The sequence below is a fragment of the Myxine glutinosa genome, chromosome 14 (genome assembly GCF_964187855.1).
Source record: "Myxine glutinosa chromosome 14, kmMyxGlut1.1, whole genome shotgun sequence".
NCBI lineage: Eukaryota > Metazoa > Chordata > Myxini > Myxiniformes > Myxinidae > Myxine > Myxine glutinosa.
The window spans coordinates 12,033,483-12,060,318 of NC_136274.1; the positions used below are offsets into that span (position 1 = coordinate 12,033,483).

Here is a 26,836-nt window from a genome sequence, read left to right on the forward strand (position 1 = left end):
TTTCATTCGTCAGGTTGCGATCGGTGCAGCCGTTTGTGCGGTACACGGGGAAAATAACGTTATGCGGGAGTCCAAACCTGAAAATGCTGGAGACCAAAGCTGAAATTGGAAAAACAATACAGCCTATTTTACTCCAGGGGGTCCCAGGATTATCCTCCCAACATTTCGTTGCGATCGGTTCAGCCGTTTTTGCAGTACCTTCGAATGGACGGACGGACAGACAGACATTTGGTGAATTTTAGTAAGATAATCCTGATGTCATCGGTTATGTGTTACAGGCGCCATCTTGGAAAAACCAAAAAACGTTGCACCTCTATATCTCCAAAACCGCTCTATGGAAAACATTGAAACGTGGCTCATTGTAAATAACTCCATATGGGGAATAGGTGTTGTTAACGACGTCATTGGTGCCATAATTATGACTTCATAATTTGACAGCGACAATGCTTAGTCTAATCAGTTGGAAATTTATTGAGCATGATCTATGCAACAATTATATTAGAGAATATAAATTTATGATCCAATTGCTCACGTGGTCTGGCAGCCATATTGGATCAAAAAAAAAAAAAGGTTCAAAAACAGATGAGTTGGCTCACACCAAGTTGACTGCGCAGAGTAAGTATTCTATGAATGCCATCTAGTTATCATCAGTATTCATCATGTACATATCAAGTTTGTCCAATATGTCTGCAATGTCAACACTTGCAAGTTTATGTCATGTGCAATTCTGGTCCAAAAGGGACTAGTAAAATAGGCTGCACTGCACATGTGTATAATTCTTTCATCTAATCCAATTGTTTCCTATAAATGTGTACACACATCGCGCTTGTCCAACGCTTGCCCCGAAGAATACATTACACCCAATATGTCTGCAAGTGGTTGGTACATAGTACAAACAAACTTTATTTTCTTAAACAAATTAGATTACACACACATGCACATTATCCGATACGTTTTCGTTTTCACGGTACACAGAAACCTTTACGTACTGATGGGTTTCAACCGATATATGTAGGGCGCCCCTTTGTATGAACTTTTCTAGAGTATTACTTGGTTCCTCCTCAGAACACAAGGGTAGTCCAGCATGCACACAAGATTTTTTGAATGCCCCGTATTTTGTATTGTTTGGCATTTTGTACAAGCTATGGAATGTCCCTTCTTTTCTATACTTTTGCACATGGCACATACGCTTATATAAAGGGGCCTTTTTTATGCCCCTGGAATTTTTCACAAGAATATAATCGAGGCGCAAAGCACCCCTCCCTTTTTATGGGACGGTTTCTCTGCATGCAACTTTAACATAGGGACTGAAAAAATCGTTGCTCGGCTTCTACTGGACGAAATCAGCTCCAAATTTCAGAAGTAAATACATCGTACGTCGAGGTAATATGTTCCAAATTTCAGCAACGTCCATTTCCACATTCTTGAGTTATATTAAGAAAACCCTCACATTCACGTTGGTGTCTGTTAGTCCGTCCGTCTGCCCAAAATGTGTTAGCGCTCATATCTCAAAGGATATACATTGAAACTAGCTGAAACTTGGAATATACAATCAGCCAATACATGTAATTAATGGCTTTCAAAACAGATTCCACCATCGTGCCATAGTTTTTGCTTTAATATTAAATATCTATACATACACTACATGGTCAAAAGTATGTGGACACGCCTTCTAATTTGTAGATTCGGCTGTTTCAGCCACACCCATTGCTGACAGGTATATATAATCAAGCACAAAGCCATGCAATCCCCATTGACAAACATTGGCAGTATAATGGGCCAAACTAAAGAGCTCAGTGACTTTCAACATGGCACTGTCATAGGATGCCATATTTCCAACAAGTCAGTTCGTCAAATTTCTGCCCTGCCAGAGCTGCCCCGGTTAGCTGCAAGTGCTGTTATTGTGAAGTGGAAACGTCTAGGGGCAACAACAGTTCAGCCGCAAAGTGGTAGGCCACACAAGCTCACAGAACAGGACCACCGAGTGCTGAAGCGCGTAAAAATCATCTGTCCTCGGTTGCAACACTCACTCCCGAGTTCCAAACTGCTTCTGGAAGCAACATCAGCACAACAACTGTTAGTCGGGAGTTTTCTGAAATGGGTTTCCATGGCCGAGCAGCCGCATACAAGCCTAAGATCACCATGCACAATGCAAAGCGTCGGATAGAATGATATAAAGCTCACTGCCATCGAACTCTGGAGCAGTGGAAACACATTTTCTGGAGTGATGAATCACACCTCACCATTTGGCAGTCCGACGGACGAATCTGGGTGTGGCGGATGTCAGGAGAACGCTACCTGCCCGAATGCATAGTCCCCCCCCCCCCCCCCATTCCCCCCTTCCCAAGCCTCCTCCCACCAAGCCCTCTCCCTTCCACAGATCTCCTAATGTCCCTGTTCTCAACTGTTGTACTTGTGCGCTTCAGCTCTCTCCCTATCTTGTCTCCCGCTCCCTTGTCATATGTTTTTTTTGTGTCAGTTTGTTTTTATGTGATTAATGTTAACTCTTACACGAGCCTCAATCTTGTACACAAGAAAAAGAAAAAAAAAACGGCAAAGTTTGGTGGAGGAGGAATAATGGTCTGGGGCTGTTTTTTGGGAAAGGCCCTTTTCCGTTTCAGCATGACAATGGCCCCGTACACAAAGTGACGTCCATACAGAAATGGTTTGTCAAGATTGGTGTGGGAGAACTCATCTGGCATGCACTGAGCCTTGACCTCAACCCCATCGAACACCTTTGGGATGATTTGGAACGCCGACTGTGAGCCAGGCCTAATCACCCAACATCAGTGCCCAACCTCACTAATGCTCTTGTGGCCGAATGGAAGAAAATCCCCGCAGCAATGTTTCAACATCTGTTACAGCAGAAAAGGGGGAATCTCCATATTAATGCCCATGATTTTGGAATGAGATGTTTGACGAACACATACGGGTGTGATGTTCGGATGTCCACATACTTTTGGCCATGGTCCATGTAGTGTATATATACATATATAAATATAAATACATATAATGGGCACCCCACATATATAGGTTAAAATACATTTACTTCTTCATGTAGCTGCATTAATCAAATTGGCACCCCTTTATATGAACTTTTCTAGAGCATTACTTGGTTCCTCCTAAGAACACAAAGGTAGTCCAGCATGCACACAAGATTTTTTTGAATGTTCCTTCTTCTCTATTGTTTGGCATTTTGTACAAGCTATGGAATGTCCCTTCTTTTCTGTAGTTTGCCACATAACACATACTTTGACAAAAAGGGGTCTTTTCTATGCTTTTCCCGAAGATACAGATTAGGTTAGATCAGATAATATATTATCTTTTTTTAATTTTTAAAAAAGTTGGCTGCATGCGGACTTGCACATAAACCGATTACAACATTTCAAAGTGGATTTTTTTTTAGGAAGTTTAACACATTGAGCTAACAATTCTTCCCCTTTGGGTGAGCCAACAATGCAGCTGCTTCATTCAATATCAAAGAAGCAATCTTATCCAGAATCATAGATGCCAATAAATCTTCAATTTCCTTTTACAAAGCATGCCAACCTTTAAGGTTTGCTCTGTTCAGGCCTACACACACTTGAGGAACATTTTCAAACATTGCAAATTACCCATGTGCACTCGATGTAAGCATGTGCCATCACAATAGAGAAACATAAGCACAAAGCGATAATCATGAGATTCAGAACTGGGAAAAATGGTAGGGTTAGGGTTGGGTTAAAAAATAGTACAATGGCATTGTGAAATAGGCAAAAATAGGCATTGTGAAAATCCAATCAAATATACCTGCAGGTTACAAGCCTCATTGTAGAACTCGCCACGGATATAGATGTATGCTGCACGAGCACCCATAGATCTGCCAGCGACCAGGCAACCCTCTATGAGCTTGTGCGGGTCATGGCGGAGGATCTCACGATCCTTGCATGTTCCAGGTTCACCCTCATCAGCATTTACCACAAGGTACTTTGGCCTGAATCACAGAGACAAGGATACAGAGAGTCTGAGACCAAGGGATGATAGTTCTGGCGAGTAATATAATACTGTGATTACCCCCGTGCCAATGCTCTCACCTGCCATCGGGTGGCTTGTTCATGAAACCCCATTTCATACCAGTGGGAAAACCCGCACCACCACGCCCACGTAGGCCTGAAGACTTCACTTCCTGCAGAATCCATTCGTGACCCTTGAGGAGAATTTCCTTGGTCTTGTACCAGTCCCCCCTGGATAAAGCGCCTTTCAACCTGCACGATGCATTGCAGGCAATTAATGTTAGTGCCATCAAATCTGTGGCACATTTGGCTCCAATCATAGTGCCACTTAGATTCACTCACAGTTTGACAGCAAGAGCAGAATCGGTTATCGAGGTCAAAAAAAATCAGGACATGCACTATCACCTTGGGAAATCCATTATTGAAAAAGAAACATGACCAGCTATCATCACCATCATCTCATTGTTTGTGTATCACATTATATCACCCAGCCAATTTACCCACCATATAGGTGGGGATAGAGGGTGAATTTGAAGTGGAGTACAATATTTGCCAAGGCTAAATAACTTCAGAGTAAATTAATACAGCCATAATTCCAGGGTCTACGATGGTTCACCGTGTGCATGTGGCAAGAGCGATTTCACAACAATAACAAGAAAGAGCAATCAGAGATTGCAGACCCTCGCCAGGATGTGTTTTTAGTGGTTTTTAAGGCTTTTGTGTTAAAACAAATATGGCGGCCGAACCACGTGATCGATGACATCATAAGTTTTCTCTCCACCAATTTATCCCTAGATCGTGCTCAAGAATTTCATCTCGATCGGATGAAGATTTGTACTTGTCGAATTATGACGTCATAAAGGAGGAACCTATGACATCATTAACATATTATGTTATTCCCCATGGAGAGTTCTTTACAATGAGCCATGTCTCAATTGTTTCTACTAGGACGTGCCCGTACGTGGGTGCCCGTTCCTTGCCAAAAAAAAAAAAAAAAATGTCTGGGCGTGCCCATGGGCCCATGGGCGTGCCCGTAAGTGCGTGATGTGACCGTACAATGAATGTATCGTCCCGACGCCGCAGCTCGGATGGCGCTGCAGTTAATCGGGCCTGTATCGGCAGAGTTATTATAAACGTGTACTACAATCGATCGTACCTTACAGCGTCTGCTCGCCACGTTCAGCATCAGTACGTCGTCACTATGACTATCCGTAAGTCCGGAAGTGACGTCCTCATTTGACTGTCCGGAAGGTCGCATATCGCAGTTACGATGAATCGCAAATTAGTTTTAATTAGTTTTAAAACATAGTTTAACGCCAACATAGTTTGCCAACGTGAAATAAATGAATACGCTCTCAAATGTGCCGTCCGAGGCAGAGTCTGTTCGGCACGTTCGGCACACGTGATAGCTCGCTGCTCTCTGATTGGTTGAATCGTTTTTTGGACATAGCTCGGTAACTACTTGTCCGATTAATATGAAACCTTGAAAAGGCACATCCTCAGGTCCCCAGCAATATACCTGGCAAGGTTAAAGTATATCGGACCCGTGGTTGTCGAGAAACAGCGGTCACAGACACACAGACACACAGACATACACACAGACATACAGAGATTACTGGAATTATAGATAGATGCAACGCTTTCTGAGATAGAGGTGCAAAGTTTTTCGGTTTTTTAAAGATGGTGCCCATACCACGTGACCTATGACGTCATAATTATCATTATAAAAGTTATACAGGAGGAGGCGCAGCTATGGTGAAAATTTCCTGTCAATCGAACCAACTGTTGCAGAGAAAATAATATTTATTCTGTGCGGACAAACAAACAGACAGACAACCACACAAATGGACTCAAATGCAATACCCTTTCCCCTGGTGAGGGTAACTAGATGGTATTCATAGAATACTTACCCCGCACAGTCGACTTGGTGCGAGCCAAGTCTTCCGTTTTTTTTTTTGTCATTTTTTTTTTTTCTTTGATCCATTATGGCTGCCAGGCCACATGACCGATAATGTCATAAATTTACATTCTCCAATACAATTGTTGCGTAGATCACGCTCAATACATTTCAAACTAATCGAAGAACTAAGCTTTCTTTGTACTTGTTGAATTATGACGTCATAATGAAGGCACCAATGACATCATAGTTAACACTTATTCCCTATGATGGAGAGTACTTGACAATGAGCCACGATTCAATTTTTCCATGGAGCAGTTACGGAGATATGGAGGTCCAAATTTTTTGGTTTTTCAAGATGGCGCCTGTTGTGGAAAACCAATCAGGTCCACACAACTTTAGTCGAACTTGTGGTTTAATTCCATTTAGATCATGACATCATCCTGTAATGCAGGAAATGCAATAAGTATACGATGTGGCAACACATGGGACCATTCATAACATTCAATGCAAGCAAGCTGGATATTCTATGCTGGCGTACCGTTAGCGAGTCTACCAGATGTAACGTGTTACAGGAGAAGTCTCGGAGCACCGTCCGCAGCAGCGGGTCTTATAGTCACGCCCCTAGCGGTGTCAACGAGCAGCGAGCATCACCCCGGGTGCAGTCCGAATACGATTTCACTACATTCTCCCCCCCCCCCCCCCCCCCCCCGTCAGAATTATACGGCGGTGCGGCTAGAAGCGAGCGAGCGTCAGCACGAACAGGGAGCGGAACATCAGTCGACCCAACCGTATCGGGACGGGCAGCGAATTTCTCTGCCAGCACGCGTCCGAAATTCCCCGGGTACGGCATCACGTATCCCTGTGTCCCCGGCGTCGGAAGCGCCATCAGGGTCGGGTGACGAAGGGGGTAACTCCAAGTCGTCGGGCCCAGGTAGACCCGGCGAGGGCAGAGTAGACTTTCGGCGATGGGAGCGTCGGGAGAGGCCATAGTCTCATAGATGGGTTCGGTCGGTCCGTCCGATTCCCTACTCAGGTCGGCGACCCCGCAAGGGGCAAGGTGACGGACGGAGACAGTAGTCTCACGGCCATCAGTCGTCATCACACGAGCATGCTCAGGATTAGCCTGGAGAATCTGCACTTTGTCCACTAGGGGGTCGTACTTGCTCGCGCGAACCGCCCGTTTAAGGTAGGCCGGCCCGGGCCCAGCGAGCCAACTGGGCAAAGACCGTATACACCCCGTGCTCCTGGGGTGGTGGAAAAGTCGCTCGTGGGGAGTTTGGTTGGTTGCCGTACACAGGAGAGCCCTGATCGAGTTCAACGCCGCAGGTAGCGACCAAGCCCATTTATCGAGGCCCCGGCCGAGGGTCCGGAGGTTGAGCATGACGGCCCTCCAGATAATCCCGTTGAAGCGTTCGATCTGCCCATTAGCCTGGGGTCTGTACGGCGTGGTGTAACTAGAAGCAATGTTATTTTGGAGCAGATAGCCGCGCACCTCCTGAGACAAGAAGACCGCACCCCGGTCGGTATGGACATAGGCCGGGTACCCGAACATTGAGAACAAGTTATGTAAGCATTGCATCACCGTGGCAGCAGTCATGTCCGCGCACGTATAAGCAAAGGGGAATCGCGAGTACTCATCGACGATAGTGAGCAGATAGCGAGAGCCGCTCGACACCGGCAATGGGCCCTTGAAATCCATCGCCAAGCGTTCCCACGGTCGCGTAGCCTTAACCAGAGTCCCCATGGGAGGGTTATAGAAACGCGGTTTGATTTCCGCGCAGATAGCGCAGTCGCGACAGATACGGCGGATATCGTCAATCGAGTATGGGAGATTGCCACGCCGCACAAAATGAGCGAAACGCGTTACGCCGGGATGGCCCGCAGTGGCATGCAGCACCCGTAGGCCCTCCAAAGAGGTGATACCCGCGCATGTAGCCGGTCGTGATAAGGCATCGGCAGCCCGGTTATCCTTCCCCGGGCGATATTTGATGGCGTAACAGAAGTCGGCGAGTTCGATATGCCAGCGAGTGATTTTCTCATTCTTAATGCGCTGGGCGTGTAAGGAGTCGTACATGAACGCAACGCTTTGCTGGTCCGTGATGATTTGGAAGCACCGCCCGAGTAAGTACGGGCGCCATCGCCGAATAGACTCGACGATCGCATACGCTTCCTTTTCGACGGACGAGTGTCTGCGCTCAGCGGTGGTAAGAGTCCGTGAAAAGAAAGCCACGGGACGCCCCCCTTGGGAGAGGGTCGCCGCGATGGCCTGATCCGAGGCGTCACTTTCGAGGACGAAAGATCTGCTCTCGTCGATTGTCGCCACGGCGGCTCGGGCGATGTCGGCCTTAAGGCCTTCAAAGGCCGCCAATGCGGCCGGACTCAGTGGGAAGGTGTCGCAGGCCACGAGGGGGCGAAGTTTCGCGGAGAAATTTTGCACCCATTTGGAGTAATGGGCGAATAGCCCGAGGGCGCGCTTCAGGGACGCCTGATCACAGGGAGGGGCCATGTCGAGCAAAGGTCGCAGACGCTCCTTATCCGGAGCGACAGAGCCATGGGTCACGGTGTACCCCAGAAGATCTATCGTGCGTAGGGAGTATTGGCACTTATCCTCGTTCATAGTTAAGTGATACCTCTGCGCGACCTCAAGGAAGCGCTTCAGATTAGCATCATGGTGCCCTTGGTCATATCCACAAACCGTAAGATTATCGAGGGAGACGAAAACATCGGTTAAGTGCTCCCGCGCAATGAGGTCATCCATGGCCCTCTGGAAACAAGCGACCCCGTTCGTTACCCCAAAAGGCAATCGCGTAAATTGGTACAACCGCTGCCCCGACTCAAAAGCGGTATAGATACGATCCGCCCTAGAGATAGGGATCTGGTGGTACGCACTACGGAGATCGAGAGTGCTATAGACCGAATACTGGGACACCTGTTGCACCAGCGCGTCCATCCCCGGAAGGGGGTAGGCATCCAGCTGTGTAAAGCGGTTAATCGTTTGGGAATAGTCGATTACCATGCGTCTGCGGTGGGCCTCGCTGCGCACCACCAAGACCTGGGCGCGCCACGGCGACCTGCTAGGTTCTATGATGCCGTCTTTCAAGAGCTGAGCCGTTTCGTCCGCAATGAATTGCATGTCTGCGCGAGAGTAGCGCCGTGATTTCACCGCGACAGGGGTACAGTCGGAGGTTAGATTGGGGAACAGCGAAAGCGGCTGGATGTCCATTTTCGCTAGGGCGCACACCGCAAGCGCATCGTCCACCCCCACAACAAGCGTGTCAGGCCCACCAAACTCCATTACCAGACGTCCATGCAGCTTAAGAAAATCGTGTCCTAACAGAATATCAGCACATAAAGCGGATAAAACCATAAGGTGTACATCAGGAAAAACCCGTCCCTTTAGCACGAGTTTCAATCGGCATTCCCCCTTCGTGCTGAGTCGAAGCCCCTGGGAAGCCATGAAGATCCGTCTCGTAGACCTCCAGATCCGCCATCCATGCCTGAGCACAAGTCGCTGGTCGATAAAACTATCCGTAGACCCTGTATCCACCAAGGCCCGAACACAATGGCCTTCGACCATGAGGGGAATAAGGGCTTGAGCCAGGCGAGACGAGGCTGCTGGGAGTGGGACTGAACCCCCCGAATGGGTCGGACAAGCCTCGTGGGTGGATCCTATGCCAGCAGCAGTTTTGCGGTCGTGGCCGGAGTATGCGCTGTCCATGGGGAATCCATTGATGCCATCAGAGGGCTTTCCCAAGCATTCCGGTGTTTCGCGATTCAAAATCTGACAATTCTGATGGGAAAAGGCCTCCGTAGTATTTGAAAACGCCTTTTGACACTTTTGGCAGGAAAAGGCCTCCGTAGTATTCGAAATCGCCTTTTCCGGGGTGAGGGCCACCGTTAGCTCGTGGACGACACGAGGAGAACGTTCCGCTGGGGCTTGGCGAGGCTTCAAAGCCCCTTGCGTGGCCCGGAGTTTGGTCAAGGACACGTACTTCGTGCCCGATTGAGGATGAGACTGTGGTGGCTGTCCGGTGACGCCCGCCAAGGACGTCTGAGCGCCCAGGGGCCCGCAGAGAGGGGCCCTCCCCTTCGAAGACGGGTAAGGCGCCGGGTTTCGGGCTCGGCTCGCAGGCTCCGCAATGAGCCCATTCAAGGTCGCCGCGACCGCGCGACCGCGACCGCGCGATTCAATGAGCCGCGAGCCGCGTGCCGTTTTCCTGCACACTTTCGCGTAATGTCCCTTTTGCGAGCACAAATGGCATATAGCGTCTCGTGCCGGACACACGGGCCAGGCATGGCGTGGCCCCCCACAGAAAAAGCATGCGGCCCCGCGTAAGGCCTTGGGTCTGCCGTAGCGGCAGCCGTCAGGACTGGGTCTTCCTCCGGAGCATCCCGGAGTTCCGCGAGCAGGTCCGCGTCCTCGGCGGTAGCACTCTCCGGCCGGGCGTGTAGTGTAGTGCCCGCCAAGAGGCGCGTGCGATCATAGGTGTTCGATTGCATCCGCGCTTCGGTGTATACTTTCCCTTGCTCGAGTGCCGTAGCGAAGGTCAGGTCGGTCATCTCTAGGAGCTTGAGCCTTAGTTCCTGGGAGGAGACCCCTGCAATAAAGGCATCTAAAAGAAGATCATCCTGAGACTGCGCGGGAGTCCGTGGCTCCTTGATGCTGTCCAGCAAGAGCTGCCGGAGCTCCTGGGCGTAGTGGTCCATCGCCTCGTTGGGTTGCTGACGTCGCGTTAGCAGCAAATATCGTGCATACACCGGGCTTTTTTCCTTTATGTACAGCCGTTTGAGCTCCGCGATCGAGAGGTCATACGTCGCGAATTGAGCGATGGAATTGTACACCTTGTAGTCGATTTTTGAATGAAGCGTTGCTAGCTTCGCGGCAGCCGTCGGCGCGGTCTCAGGCTCCTCGAAATGATTCTCCAATGTTCTGAGCCAGTGCTTCAGTTGCAAGCCACCATCCGGGGCTTGCGGGTCGGCGCAGAATACGGCAACCGCCAGCGTCTTGTTGCCAGCCATGTCGGTAGATATAAATGGAATTAAGTGTTGTGGAAAACCAATCAGGTCCACACAACTTTAGTCCAAGTTGTGGTTTAATTCCATTTAGATCATGACATCATCCTGTAATGCAGGAAATGCAATAAGTATACGATGTGGCATCACATGGGACCATTCATCTATCTATAATTCCATTAATCTCTGTGTGTATGTGTGTATGTGTGTATGTGTGTATGTGTGTATGTGTGTATGTTTGTCTGTGACCGCTGTTTCTCGACAACCACGGGTCCGATATACTTTAAACTTGCCAGGTATATTGCTGGGGACCCGAGGATGTGCCTTTTCAAGGTTTGAAATTAATCGGACAAGTACTTACCGAGCTATGGCGATTTAGCCGTTCGCCGTTCGCTTTGGCGTTGCGAATGGACCAAACCATTGCATGTAAATAGAGGGGGGGTTCTGTGGTCGTTACTGCCACGTGGTTTCAAAGTTTTTTTTTGTTGTTGTTGTTTGCACGCATGTTTTTTTGCACCCACGTACGGGCACGCCCTAGGATGTTTACACACACACACCCCTACACAAATTTTTTTTTTTTTTTTTTTTTTGGCAAGGAACGGGCACCCACGTACGGGCACGTCCTAGCTTATATATAGTACGGGCATGCCCTAGTAACATTCAATGCAAGCAAGCTGGATATTCTATGCTGGCGTACCGTTAGCGAGTCTACCAGATGTAACGTGTCACAGGAGAAGTCTCGGAGCACCGTCCGCAGCAGCGGGTCTTATAGTCACGCCCCTAGCGGTGTCAACGAGCAGCGAGCATCACCCCGGGTTCAGTACGAATACGATTTCACTACAGCGCCCATACAATGTGACCTATGACATAATTATCAAAACATCACATTCCACATGAGTAGACGCATACTATGGTGAAAACTTTGCATCTATCGGACCAATGAATGCTGAGAGAATGAATTTTTAAAATGTAGACACGTATGTACTTGCGCTTCGCTGGCGCCGGATAACTACGTTCCAAGAGTACATACTCGCATTCTAATAGTGTGCAATTTATAGACGTACTCACGTTCCAATGATACGTCATAGACGTACACACGCTTTTAAAGGCACCAAACAAGCAAACAAACTTGTGTGAACAGGGTGTTTCAAAAAAGTGGATTATTTGAACGTTTTATTGTAGAATAATTAGAAAATGTAGCACGTTCAGTGATATATTGATGGAAAGTGCGTCCACCATGGCATTTTCAAATCGCTCATTATTCTGCTTGTAATTGACATTTTCAATGTGTCCTCCACCACTGTTCAAACAGGCTTTGATCTGACTCCGAAATTCTCCACAACTGGTCTGTAAGTGGCTGGAGTGGTGGCTTGATGGTAGGCCTCCACCTCCTGCTTCAGGACAGCAGCGTTTCAGGTTTGTTGGCGTAAACTTGACCTTTGGCAGCATCCCAAAATAAAAAAATCCAATGGATTCAAATCCGGGCTGTGGAACGCCCACTCATGCGCTGTGCCCACGCTAATGACACCATTTCCAAATAGTTTGTGGAGCAAGCTGATGGTTTCACCTGCAGTGCGCAGTGCGGCACCGTCCTGCATGAACCATGCAAGTCTGAGTTTGTGTGGAAACGCTGGTTGAGCAAGATCAAAGTGGAATCGGCACAAGACCTCACAGTACCGCTCGCCATTGACTGTCACCATCTTACGATGAGCGTCCTCAAACCAATACGGTCCCAGCATACCCCATCTGACATTCAATGCACAAAAACAAGTAAACTTGGGGCCCTTTAGAGACATCTCAGACACCTCCTCAGGAGGCTCAGCACCCCCAAAAGATGTTGTTGTGATTGTTGATGGGCCCATTCAAATGGAAGTGTGCTCCATCACTGAACCACAAGGAGTTGATCCAATTTGGGTACCTTTCCATTCGGTCACTGAACCAATCACACATTGTTACTCATCTTGCCATGTCATTCAGAGTTATTTTATGCTTTACAGACATGATGTAGGGGTAAAGCTTGAGATCTGAAGTGAAAATGCGCCACACAGATGAGACAGATCGCCAGTTCTCGGGAACGCTGATATTGGGATTTCTGAGGAATTTCGAGAGCAGAATCTCTCACAAGATCAATGTTCCCTTGATCCTTGGTAACACTTGGTGGGTGGCCACTGCTGCCCTTATTTTGATTCTTCACCCTCCGAACACCAGAATTGACATCGGGTCCAACTGACTACTTGTTAGAAATGGCATACCACCACCACCACCTTAACCTGCAAGTGAGAGGGGTAGAGCATTAGAAACGACAGAATATCGAATTGTCCACTTTTTTTTCTTGAAACACCCTGTATGTGTATGTGTGTACACTTTCACAGCAAGGTGCAGTCGTGGCCAAAAATATTGGCACCTTTGCAATTTTTTTCAAATAGCTCACAAGTCTCCAAGAATAAGTTGAAATTGACAAAAGTATTTGGTCCCCACAATTCTTAATTTCACTGTTAATATTACAGAACCTTTGTTTTTTATTCAGAACTTAATATATCCTTTTAAATCAGAAAATAAAAAGAAATGGCATTGACAAAATTATTAATACCCAAGACTTAATATTTGGAAGAACAGCCTTTGGACAAAATAACTGCAGTCAAGCATTTCCGAAAGAGCTTCCTACACCTCTCTCCTACACCTCCTCTCTCCTACACCTCCTCTCTACTACACCTCCTCTCTACTACACCTCCTCTCTACTACACCTCCTCTCTACTACACCTCCTCTCTACTACACCTCCTCTCTACTACACCTCCTCTCTACCTCTCTGCAATATTTTTGACTTCCTACACCTCTCTACTGACAGTTAGGACCTCTCTTCTTGTTCAAATTGCTCCAGTTCTCCCAGATTTGAAGGGTATCTTCTCCCAACTGCTGTTTTCAGATCTCCCCACATGTGTTCAATGGGATTTAGATCTGGACTCATTTCTGGCCACTTCAGAACAGTCCAGCGTTTTGTCTTGAACCATTCCTGGGTGCTTTTTGAAGTGTGTTTGGGGTCATTGTCCTGATGCAAGACCCATGACCTTCGACAGAGACCCAGCTTTCTGATACTGGGTTGAAAATTGCGCTCCAAAATGCCTTGATAATCTCCTGATTGCATGATGCCATGCACACATTCAAGGCACCCAGTGCCAGAAGCAGCACAGCAACCCCAAAACATCACTGAACCGCCTCCATGTTTGACTGCAGGGAAGGTGTTCTTTTCTTTAAAGGCTTCATTTTGTTTTCTGCAAACAAAGAGATCACGTGCTTTACCAAAAACCTCCAGTTTGGTTTCATCTGTCCACAGGACATTCTCCCAGAAGGATTTTGGCTTGTTCAGGTGTGTTTTGGTAAACCCCAGTCAGGCTTTCTTATGTCTCTTACAGCAGTGGGATCCTCCTGGGTCTCCTGCCATAGAACCCCCTTTCATTGAGTTGGTGACGGATGGTGCGAGTTGAAACTGTCGTACCTTGTGTCTGAAGGTCAGCTTGAATCTGTTTCTTTCAGCTTTCTCCACTTTCTCCACCATAAGAACAATCCTTCGCTGCAATCTTCGATCAAGTTTTCTCTTGTGGCCACGTCCAGGGAGGTTGGCTACAGTGCCATGGGCCTTAAACTTCCTGACAACATTGTGTACGGTGGACACGGAACATCAAGATCTCTGGAGATGGACTTGTCGCCTTGCGATTGTCCATGTTTGGTTACAATCTCACGTCTGACCTCCTCAGACAATTATCTGGTTTTCTTTCTTTTCTCCATGCCCATTACGGTACACACAGTGACGCAAAACAGCAGAATGAGTCCGTTTCTCCATTCAAACGGGTTGAATCATGATTTTTCTATTGCAGGCACCTGCAACTCACCACAGGTGTGTTCAATTCCAAACAAACAACAACAACAGGCATTTTAAGGCCATTTTCCCTGCAAGAGCGGGGGTTAGCCTTGCGGTCCCCATGACAATCTTCTCCATTTTGCCCTATTTTCCGCATCTCCCCTTGTTAACCCCCTTGCCTGCATTTCTTCTTCCACCATCTTTAGCAAAGTCTTTCTCGGTCTTCCCCGTTCTCTACTTCCTTCTACATTCATTTCCATCACTCTTCTCAACCAGTCACTTTCATTCTTCCTCCCTCACCGCATGACCAAACCATCTCAAACGGTTTCTCTTCACAGCATCCATCACAGGCTACATTCCCATCATCTTTCGCAATTCATCATTTGTCTTCCTCTCTCTCAACGATACTCCGCACATCCACCGAACCATTCGCATTTCCACCCTTTCAAGCCTTCTTTGCTGCTCTACGTTCATTACCCATGTCTCGCTCCCATAAATCATAACACTTCTCGCACATGCAGCACACACCTTTCCCTTCAGCTTCAACGACACTCCCATCCACGTCAGCACGCCACTCAGTTCCCGAAACTTCTTCCATGCATATCTCACTCCAGCAACCGCTGCCGAGTCTGATCCACCTTCTCCATTCAGCATGTCTCCGAGGTAACAAAATGTTTTCACACCTTCCAGCTTCACGCCGTCTCCAAGATCCAACTCAACATTTCCTCCATCTGCAGCTCCCTCTGCGCACACCTTACACTTGAATGTAGCTGCCACACTGGTTAATGACCCTTTCAAACCACTACAATTTTGATGAACCCACTCAGCGCACATTGTACATTGAATGGAATTCACTCTGACACCCTTCCTGCACAGAGCACACGGCCACTTCCCAGTTCTTTCCACCTCACCACATGCTTTACCACTTGCCATCACCTTCGTTTTTCCGATATTCACCTTCAGACCTTTTGTCTCCATACATTCCTTCCACTTGTTCATCTTCTCCTTCAGTCCATCCATACTTTCTGCAATCAACACCAGACCATCTGCATACAACAACTCCCACGGTAAACCCTCCTTTACGTTCCAAGCCAGCACCTCCATCACAGCTACAAATAGTAGTGGACTTAGTACCGACCCCTGATGCACTCCCACCTTCACCTCAAACTCACCACTGTTCCTGTCCTTCGTCCTTACAGCTGTGCACACCCTTTCGTACATTGCCATCACTACTCTGATCAATCATTCCTCCACTCCCAACTTCCTCAATGCCCATATCACTACTTCACGTGGAACCCTATAGAATGCTTTCTCCAGATCAACAAACCCAAGAAACAACTTCTTCCTCTTCTCCATGTACTTCTCCTGCAACTGCCTCCCAATAAAAAGCGCATCTGTCGTTCCTCTTCCTGGCATAAATCCAAACTGCATTTTGTCAATCTTCACTTTCTTCCTTATCCTCCTCTCCAACACCCTTTCCAATACCTTAATTCCATGCTCCAATAACTTTATCGCTCGATACGAGCCACAGTCCAGAGGGTCACCTTTCTCCTTGTATCGAGGGACGAGGGTACTCAGTTCCCAATCCACTGGAATGCGGCCTTCTTTCACCACCAGATTGCAGATCTCTGTCATTCTCTTCACACCCCAATTTCCCGCTGCCTTCAACATATCTCCCACAACTCCCGTCGGCCCTCCCGCTTTTCTACTCTTCATTGCTTTTATCGCTTCCTCAACTTCCTTCTCGGTTATCTTCTCTGCCGGTCCTAAAACTGGGTTACTCTCCATGTTGGCATCCCATTCATTCTCTGTATTTAACAGCATTCCAAAAAATATCTCTTCCATCTTCCTTTAATTCCATCTGGGTCCACAACAATTTGTCCTACTTCATCCTTCAAGCAACTCACCCCCATCACATCACACCTCTCTTTTGCTATCTGCTTTGCAATCCTGAATACCGCTCTCTGACCCTCTTCCGAATCCAAGCGTTCTCCGAACATTTTCCGACATGCCTCCTGCGCCTTTGCTACCTCTTTCTTTGCAGCCTTCTTGGCTGCCTTATAACTTTCATGCTCTGCCTTTTCTGCCCCCATACCCTTCGCCTTCTGCCACTCCTTGAACTTCTTCCTCTTCTCGTCAATCTTCTTTCCAACTTCATCATCCCACCACCATGTTTCCGAGTGCCTCGGTGGTCCTTTTGTCCATCCACATACCTCACCAACGGCTCCCAACAGACTATCTTTCATTGACATCCAACCACTTTCAAGATCAACCACATCAACCTCTACCCTACTGAGCCTCTCTTTTAATGCCTCCCTCACCGTCACCTCTTTCAACCACCACACCTTCATTCTCGGTTGGTACTTTACCCGCCGAGCTCTCCTCGCACCTTTCACCCTTATGTCGCAGACAACCAACCAAGTGGTGCTGTGAAACAGCCTCCTCCCCCGGAATCACCTTTGTGTTCCGGAGGTGCCCCCTATCTCGCCTACGCACCATCAGGTAGTCAACGGTTGTCGTCGACCCACCTCACGTGTATGTAACAAGCTTATTATCCTCTTTCTGGAACTGAGTATTACAAATCAACAAATCAGCTCCATCAGCAAACCCCAAAATCCTTTCACCTTCTCCATTGAGTGAGTGTTCAATTCCAAAGTAACATAGAATCACCTACTTGAAATCTAATTATTTCTAACAACTTCTAAAAGGTGCAAAAAATATTGGCTGGACCATTTTAGGATTTCTGTGTGGAATAAGCGAAAATTTCGTAATTTTTCAGCTTTTTTTTTTTTTCCACTGCAAACAAAAGAAATACATTTGTGGATACTGTGGAAGTGTAATTCAGTGTAACTTATTGATTGGCACTGGTAACTTATTGATTAAGACTGGTAACGAAGCAGATACATTTTACCTGCAACCTCTGTGAAAGCCGAGTTCGTAAATGAGTGTCAGGAATGTGCCCGAACATGGTAATCTCTTGTCCACCTGGTCACAGCCCCAGGCTGGAGCACCCTCCTACTGTGTAAATGGAAATCACAGCAGGAGGGGAGCGAGTTGATGCCAGGACTTGGTGCAATACATGACCTCGGGGCATCAGCGGAAGAAGGATTAACGTTTCAGCGGACAGAGGATTAAGTCCAGTTCGTCCATATAAACTAGAGCAAACGTGGAGTCGACAGGACTTGCTACGTGAAGCGCTGACCGAACGGGAGTGTCGGATGAACGAGAAGGACCAGCGAAAAGAGTTAACCTGATCCATTATATTATGCGGTATCATTTTGGTAATTGGATGAAGTGAATACAGTTAATAAACTAGACCTTTTGTAACCTGTGTCCGGTCATTGGAGTCCTGTGAGTCCCCCACTACAAATTCCCTGACAATCTTGGAGGCACCGCTGACATCAATTGTACACACAAACAAGTCTTCTTTAAAAGGTGAGTGTGTCTTGTTTGGTCCAATATGATTTACGAACTTGGAAGTTATGGGTACATACATGGGGGAGCAGGTGGTCTGGGGCTTCTTTGCGCACCGATGCCGCGATATAGGTGGCGTGAGCCATCACGAATGGGATTTCGATAAACGACTGTAGCAATTTATTCGTTTTTTTTCTAAATGATTTCTGTAAATACGTATTTTTGCGCTGGTTATTAAAGGGCCTTGCTGTGACCTGGAGGCAAGCGGAGCAAGTGTGCACCTTGCGACCGCTTGCTTCCAGGACGTGTAAGGCCGGTACACTCGTTTACCCACCCGCACACGTCTAAAGTACTACTTTTTTTTTGCACTTGTTCGAAGCACTTGACTTGCTCGGCGCTCGGCGAGCGACAGGGAACCGGGAAACGGAATTATATTTATATATATATATATTTCCAATATGGTACACCGGCCACAACGATTTTAGCGATTATCCGAGTTTTTTTTAACGATTTCTGTAAATACGTATTTTTCCTGCGCTGTGTAATTCTTCTGACACGCGCCACGAAGAAACGCACCACTGATGTGCATGAAGCGACTTGTTTGCCGGTTCGGTAAGGTCCGTACACGTGTACAATCGTGTACACCCGTTTTAAATAGAGAATTTTTTTTCAGTTTTCCCGCCATAACTAAAACTCGTTCGATCAACAAATAAATTCATGACAGACAATCCCACCTCATGCCGGTCCAGAATTACTGTGAAAGATGGCGATTGGGAAAAAAAATTTGCATACCAACACTCCCTCACTGTCCCTCATTGTCCCTCATGTCCATTCCGGCACCCTGTCTCTTCCTCCCGCTCTTTTTCCCTCCCTTTACTTCCCGTTGGCGGACGTTTTGCGAGAAGCAAAGCGTTTTGCAGGACGCTTCCACGGAACCAGTGCTGTTGTTTTTTTTTTGACGAAATTTGCTAGATAAATAGCATGGGTGACACGGATTAAATGATTTTATGATTATGAATTAATGAGGAAATGATTTTATATTTAAATATAAAAAATTGATCTGCTTGGTGTTAGTTTAAGGACTGTTCCAAATTTATCTTGATTATGAGACAAAAACAGCAGAATGGGAATCAACAGACAATGGAACAGCTCGCGACGAGTGTTTGTGGGTGACAACCACCCTCTGGTCGAGGCTCATAGAAGGGGTGATGCTTACTGATTCGGCACGCTTACAATAGGTGTTAATGGTGGGATGTCAGAGGTTTTGGTGTGGGTTAATGTTCACACTGTTTTGGAAAATAATGCTCGATGCAACATGATCCTAAAAAAAAGAACCCAGCCCTACATCGAAAGATCAGGAAGGGAAGGAATGGAAAATTTGTCAAGGTTTGAAATTAATCGGACAAGGGGGTCCCAAGGTATGGTCACCGTACTCGCAAGCCGTTCGCTTTGGCTCTGCGGATGGACCGAACCATTGCATGTAAATAGAAGGGGGGTTCTGTGGTCGTTCGCTTTGGCTTTGCGAATGGACCAAACCATTGCATGTAAATAGAAGGGGGGTTCTGTGGTCGTTCGCTTTGGCTTTGCGAATGGACCAAACCATTGCATGTAAATAGAAGGGGGGGTTCTGTGGTCGTTACTGCCACGTGGTTTCAAAGTTTTGTTGTTGTTGTTTGCACGCATGTTTTTTGCAAGCACGTACGGGCGAGCACGTACGTGCGGGCACGCCCTAGTATATATAAATTGAGGTAATATTAAGTTATGGAATTAATTGCTTTCAACAATGCAAAGGGTGATAAAATATGGGATTTTAATGGGATTTTTTAATGGGATATTGGTTTAGGAATGTTTAGAGGTCATTGCAATGTGATAATGACTTGTGACCATTTGTTGTTGAAACGTTTGGGACCATTCAAAGGTTGGGTTGTGCTAACGTTTCCACAACGTCGCTACAACGTTTCACTTTCGTTGTTGCAACGTTTTGCTCCAACGTTTTGGGAACATTCAAATGTTGTGTTTTGCTGACGTTTCCACAACGTCGCTACAACGTTTCACTTTCGTTGTGGCAACGTTTTGCTCCAACGTTTTGTGAACATTTAAATGTTGGGTTGTGCTAACGTTTCCACAACGTCGCTACAACGTTTCACTTTCGTTGTGGCAACGTTTTGCTCCAACGTTTTGTGAACATTTAAATGTTGGGTTGTGCTAACGTTTCCACAACGTCGCTACAACGTTTCACTTTCGTTGTTGCAACGTTTTGCTCCAACGTTTTGGGAACATTCAAATGTTGTGTTTTGCTGACGTTTCCACAACGTCGCTACAACGTTTCACTTTCGTTGTGGCAACGTTTTGCTCCAACGTTTTGTGAACATTTAAATGTTGGGTTGTGCTAACGTTTCCACAACGTCGCTACAACGTTTCACTTTCGTTGTGGCAACGTTTTGCTCCAACGTTTTGTGAACATTTAAATGTTGGGTTGTGCTAACGTTTCCACAACGTCGCTACAACGTTTCACTTTCGTTGTTGCAACGTTTTGCTCCAACGTTTTGGGAACATTCAAATGTTGTGTTTTGCTGACGTTTCCACAACGTCGCTACAACGTTTCACTTTCGTTGTGGCAACGTTTTGCTCCAACGTTTTGTGAACATTTAAATGTTGGGTTGTGCTAACGTTTCCACAACGTCGCTACAACGTTTCACTTTCGTTGTGGCAACGTTTTGCTCCAACGTTTTGTGAACATTTAAATGTTGGGTTGTGCTAACGTTTCCACAACGTCGCTACAACGTTTCACTTTCGTTGTTGCAACGTTTTGCTCCAACGTTTTGGGAACATTCAAATGTTGTGTTTTGCTGACGTTTCCACAACGTCGCTACAACGTTTCACTTTCGTTGTGGCAACGTTTTGCTCCAACGTTTTGTGAACATTTAAATGTTGGGTTGTGCTAACGTTTCCACAACGTCGCTACAACGTTTCACTTTCGTTGTGGCAACGTTTTGCTCCAACGTTTTGTGAACATTTAAATGTTGGGTTGTGCTAACGTTTCCACAACGTCGCTACAACGTTTCACTTTCGTTGTTGCAACGTTTTGCTCCAACGTTTTGGGAACATTCAAATGTTGTGTTTTGCCGACGTTTCCACAACGTCGCTACAACGTTTCACTTTCGTTGTTGCAACGTTTTGCTCCAACGTTTTGGGGACATTCGAATGTCAAGTGAATCGAATGAGAAATCAGGAATTATTTCATTATTAACGATTAATGAAGTACTTATTTAATTAATTACATTTCTTATTACATTACAGTAATTACATTACAGTAATTACCTGAGGTAATTACAGTAATTACAGTTCCGGTAATTACAGTAATTACAGTAATCATTACAGTAATTGCAGTAATCTTATTACAGTAATTACATTACATTAACTCAGGCACCTTTTGAGTAAGGAAGCTGATATTTGGACATGACACTGACCAAGTGATGTGGCTGTCAAGGAAAATATTGATTTATTGATTAATCATTTAATAAATTAACTCGTTGATTTATAAATGACTTATTTAATTAAAATTCCTCAGAGATACATCTTCGGATGAAATACTTGCAGATTGGTTATGCTATGAGCCAATTGATTAAGGAAAATATTTTGCGATGGCCATATTGGCAATTTCGTGGCCATATTCGTGGCAACTCAGTTAGTGCCACTGCACCTTTAAAATGCATCCCTGCGTTCATTTTTCGATCGATTGAGTTGAAATTTTGAACAATCGGATCTGGACTGTCGTTGTTAACGACTCTAGCACGCACTCGTCCAATCAGGATGGAGCGGTATGGTCCCCGGATCATCACTGCCCGCAGTTTTAATTAATTTTACTTTTTCTCTTGGGCATATAATTTTGAAGACATGCATGTCATGATAGAGGAAATGTTTGTTCTGGTAAATGGAATAAATGTTGTTTATTTGTGTGGGTGTGTATTTTTGTGTATTTGGATATATTTTCACGACTAATTCCAGTTATCGTCCTGCAAAAGGTCTGCTCGTTCTTTTCCTTTGAGTCGTAAATTCCTGTTGAATTCTCATTAAAAAGCGGAATTAAGTACGCTGTGTGATGATGGAGATCCTTGATGACGAATCAGGAATAGTGAATGAGCAGACAAATATCACGGATGGTACACCAGATAGGGAAAATGTAGATGAAACCCCTTTTGCTCAGGTGCTGTGTAGCGCTGCACAAAGATCCATATGAGCGGGGCCTGGGTGCTGTGTAATTAGTACACAAAGAACCAATTACTAGGGTGCTGAATAAACACAAAGATCCATTTTTGGAGCTGGTTCTCCCGGTGCTGTGATTTATTCAAAGAACCAAAATCTTGTAAGAATTAAGATATGATTTGTCGACATCATAAATACTTTAATATATGTAACGATTTTTGTAACGATCATCCTGCAAAAGGTCTGCTCGTTCTTTTCCTTTGAGTCGTAAAATCCTGTTGAATTCTCATTAGAATGCGGAATTAAGTACGCTGTGTGATGATGGAGATCCTTGATGACGAATCAGGAATAGTGAATGAGCAAACAAATATCACGGATGCTGCGGCTGGAGCAGGGGAAGCGATTTTTGAATTGTTCAGTGATTATTCGATATTGTTATGACTTATTGTCAATAGGTATACTAAGTGGCCATGAGGTAGCCTGTTGCTATGTACAGTTTTATTCTATTGTTGATTATACCACATAGCTGTGGTGATAAAGGAAATGTTCGTTTTAAATAGATGATTATGATAGGACCATGACTATAAAATCATGATGATTATTATGAATGATATCATAGGGTTCAAATGCAGAATGCTGCATGAACTTGGGAAAGAACTTTCAAGCCCTATGGGATAAATTGGGTATTACAAGCGATGGAGTTTCAAAATTTAGCATGATTGAAGAAATTTTACAGTCTTATTTCAGGAGTTTTACGAAATTTATATTGCCAAGAGATTTTGGATACTATTAAAAGAAAAATGATGAGATATTTTTCCCAATGAACTTTAATATCTGCCATCCATTTTGGCTGTCTCACGAATGAAGGATGAGTTGCCTTTAGTGGTTGCAAAGAAAATTTGTGGAGACCAGGCAAAATGGGGAAATATGTCAGATATGACCCTAGGACAGGACGGTGATTCATCAATTGACATGAGGTACGAACCAGAGGTGACGACCGATGAGTCGATCTCAGTCAATGGATGGACCTGTCCTGACATCATTGGGGAAAGGGCTTATGCAAGGAGTCATTCAAAATGATTAATTTGATTTATTGATGAATATTGATGAATTAATTGAAATTGAATAATTGATTGAATTGTTCATTGATTGAATCTAATTGATTGAATTTAATTGCATAAATTGAACTGAATAAATTGAATTGAATATATTGATTGTTTGATTGATGAAAATGCGGTCTCAAGAAAGAAGCTTTGATATCTTTGCGAGATATTATCAATGTGGAGACAACCTGGGAAAATTGAGCAAGGTGGTGAGTTTATATACAGATATATATGTGCGGTTACCATTGTGTGATTTCCCCGTCAACAGAGCGGACACCTGAGGATTCACCCATTTCATACTGACCCTCCGGCTCATCTGCAAATACTGATCTGTGAGATTGGATTGTGCAAAAGCCACGGCTGAGGGAGATTCTCTGGAAATCACCGTGCGAACAGGTGGAGAGACCCTTCCTGGAGGTACGAGTGAAGCTTTAGAGGAACAAACTACAACACATCCAACGCTACTTTGATAAAAGGCAGAATGGGAAATGGAGCCTGCAAGAATACACAAGGACAACCAGAGATTCCACAAAAAGGTACTTGTACACATCATATGTATGACCGTTATGGTGCAGAAGCTATAAGGCAGGTCGAGAATTGGTATTTGTGGACAAAGGGACATGATGAGGAGTTTCCAAGAGATGGTACATTTGAGCGAAGTCGATTGGAAAGATTGGAACAAAGATTGAAAGCCAGGAAGAGACAGAATCTAACGGTAGACTGGCTTGCATTCCATCTTTGGGATGGTGAATCCAGACAACGGGAACAGCAAGAACGGATAACGGAACTAGAACTTAAAATAAAAAGGATACAGGATACAGTGGAGGAGACAAATGCACAACTGCCCTCGAAATTAGGAATGAAAGTCACAGTTGTCCCATCTGATTTCCAGTTGTCTCCCCAAAAAGGACGGTACAGAGAATTTTTTCGTGTTTCAGGAGATAACGAGAGATTGCAGTGGCAACTCAGGGATGTAGAGATGCAGCCCAGCAATACAAGTGCACAGGTGCACAGATCAGACAACGACAGAAACCGGTGTTTCGAGTGTGGAAAGATGGGACATTGGAGAAGAAGATGTCCGTATGTCAACAGGAAGACAAGGTCATGGGGCAAACCAAGATCAAGGGTACCAGTGCTTACCGGTACCTCAGACAATGATTAGGCCTTCATTGCTGCAAATCCCAAATGATGATTGGCCTCAACAGATTCGATTACTGGACAAACATGAATAACTGTCGATGATTCTTGTGTCTGAAAAGTTTTCAGAGCAAGAATGATTCATTTTTTCTTTTTGCTTGTTAACAAATTAATAATTAATTGATCAAATGCCAAAATTGGATCTTCTATTTTGGGCACAGCAATTTTAAATTTACAAAGTTTGGAACAATTGCGTTGCAATTTTTGGCAAACCAAGTAACAAGAGTCACATGATGATCAGGTGGGAATTTCGGACTATTGTTCCGCACGATTGATAGGTCAATGGTCGACTGACATGCAAATGGGTGTGTAGTCAAAATTTGGATAGATTATTGTGAAGGCAGAAAGGGTAATTTCAATTTGACATCATAAGGGTTTTCTAAGAATGGACTTTTGGTTTATTTGTCTATAAGCATTTTGAATTTGATTGACAAATTTTATGAAATTGAAATAAAATTGACACCCATCTGATCTGTAAATAATGGTTCCAACGCAAACAAATATGCATAATGCATGTGTGTGTGTGTTTTTGTGTATCAATCTTACAAGATTGTTGACACCGACAGTGTGCCTGTCTGGAAATGGATAGTTATATGTGGATGGGATTGGGATATGTGGATGGGATTGAATATCCAGAGAATCCGTAAAATAAAATAGAAATATAATTTGATTATGAACATTATCTCTTTTGTCAAGGGAAATGGAATATAAAAATTTGATGTGCTGGGTTATGAGCAGCCATTAATTAATAGTAAAATTGTGAGTAATTTTGGGATTCCATTTTTGATAGAATGTATATGAGAATAACATCTATTTATGGATATGAGCTTCATAAAAGGAAATGAGGAAGTACAAAATCATCCAAATTTGGGAGAGGTCTTACACTGACTTCCCAGAATACTCTGCTCATGGATTTTATATATATAAACTTGAATTTTATCAGCATATAAATTGTGCTGTATGTATGGATGTGTTTTAGGCATAGATGATATGGGAAAAGAGTAAAGAAAATTTTGCTGGTTTGAACTATTGTGGGTTTTCAGTTCTGGAGTTTAAACAAAGTCACTGGTTAACAGATGAGAAAGGATAGTAAATAAATTATTCTCTGCTGGGCAAATTAAGTACGATATTACTAAGACTTATGAGAGCTATTGTTCCGCCTTACAGCAGTGGAAAATTATTGGGAAAAATTAGATCCAACATAATGAATCTATAAAAGAATGTGATAGGGATAATATCCTCAATTTGTACTAATTATTTGATTGTGGGTAAAGGAATTAAGTCATCGTAGTGGATTGTTAACAGCAGCCTGAAAATGTCCTGAGAGTGTGCATCCATGTAATCAGAAATCCCAGATTTGTTTTTACAAACAACATTTTGGTAGAGGTCTTGTGTGGAACACTTCCTTGGTAGATAAAAAACGGTACTGCATGCTGGCAGCCACTTTTGCGGCCAGTTAGGCCAAACAAATTGAGAGGAAATTGTAGTTAAATACGTAAGTTACACATGGCTATTTGTAAAAAAGGAAATTTGTTGAGATGGGAAACATTTTTTCGAAGGTTTATTAAGGTGTTATAATATGACATGTGGCAAGGCAAACTATTGGATGGGAAAATTAGATCTGGCTATAGAATAAATTTATTGACCCCTTGAAGTTAATTCTTCGAATCATTGTTTCACTGGCATTTTTTGTTCAAATTGGAAATAGTTTGGTAGAGCTTTGGTTAAAACCTTTGGTTGCGGTATCTTGGAACGAAATGATAAACCATAGGAGATTGATAAGAATAGAAAAAAAGATGGACCCAAAATAGAAAGTTGGATTCATGCCCCTCATTGCAAACAAGCACATGGGGCTAAGGTGGACGATCCCACAGAAAATGAGGCTGCACCTAGCAGCCCAGCAGAACATTCAGTGGTAGATAAATGATAGTCGTGATTTACAGTCATTTGAATTACATTTTAACACCCCTTGCATTGATAAACATTACATTTTCAACATGTGATATTCCTACTTGGAATAGTGACATTTATTTGCCTACATGACATACAATTACCTGCTGATATTAATACAGCATGAGTGAAAAATGTATCACAACTACACTCATGATCAGGGGATTGAGTTCAACCCCGGGAGATAGGGGGATCAGGGTAAGA

At 44.8% G+C, this 26,836-nt stretch overlaps 1 protein-coding gene across 5 annotated transcripts in view; it reads right to left on the reverse strand.

Moving 5' to 3' along the window:
- NDUFV1 (NADH:ubiquinone oxidoreductase core subunit V1) overlaps positions 1–26,836 on the reverse strand; it is a 90,046-nt gene that overhangs the window by 30,574 nt on the left and 32,636 nt on the right. For all 5 annotated transcript variants that reach the window (XM_068135193.2, XM_068135192.2, XM_068135194.2 and 2 more), the window contains exons 4-5: positions 4,074–4,244; positions 3,790–3,973 (exon numbers count right to left, since the gene is read on the reverse strand). In XM_068135193.2, coding sequence (XP_067991294.2) covers positions 3,790–3,973; positions 4,074–4,244 — 355 coding nt within the window. The remainder of the gene's footprint in view (positions 1–3,789; positions 3,974–4,073; positions 4,245–26,836) is intronic.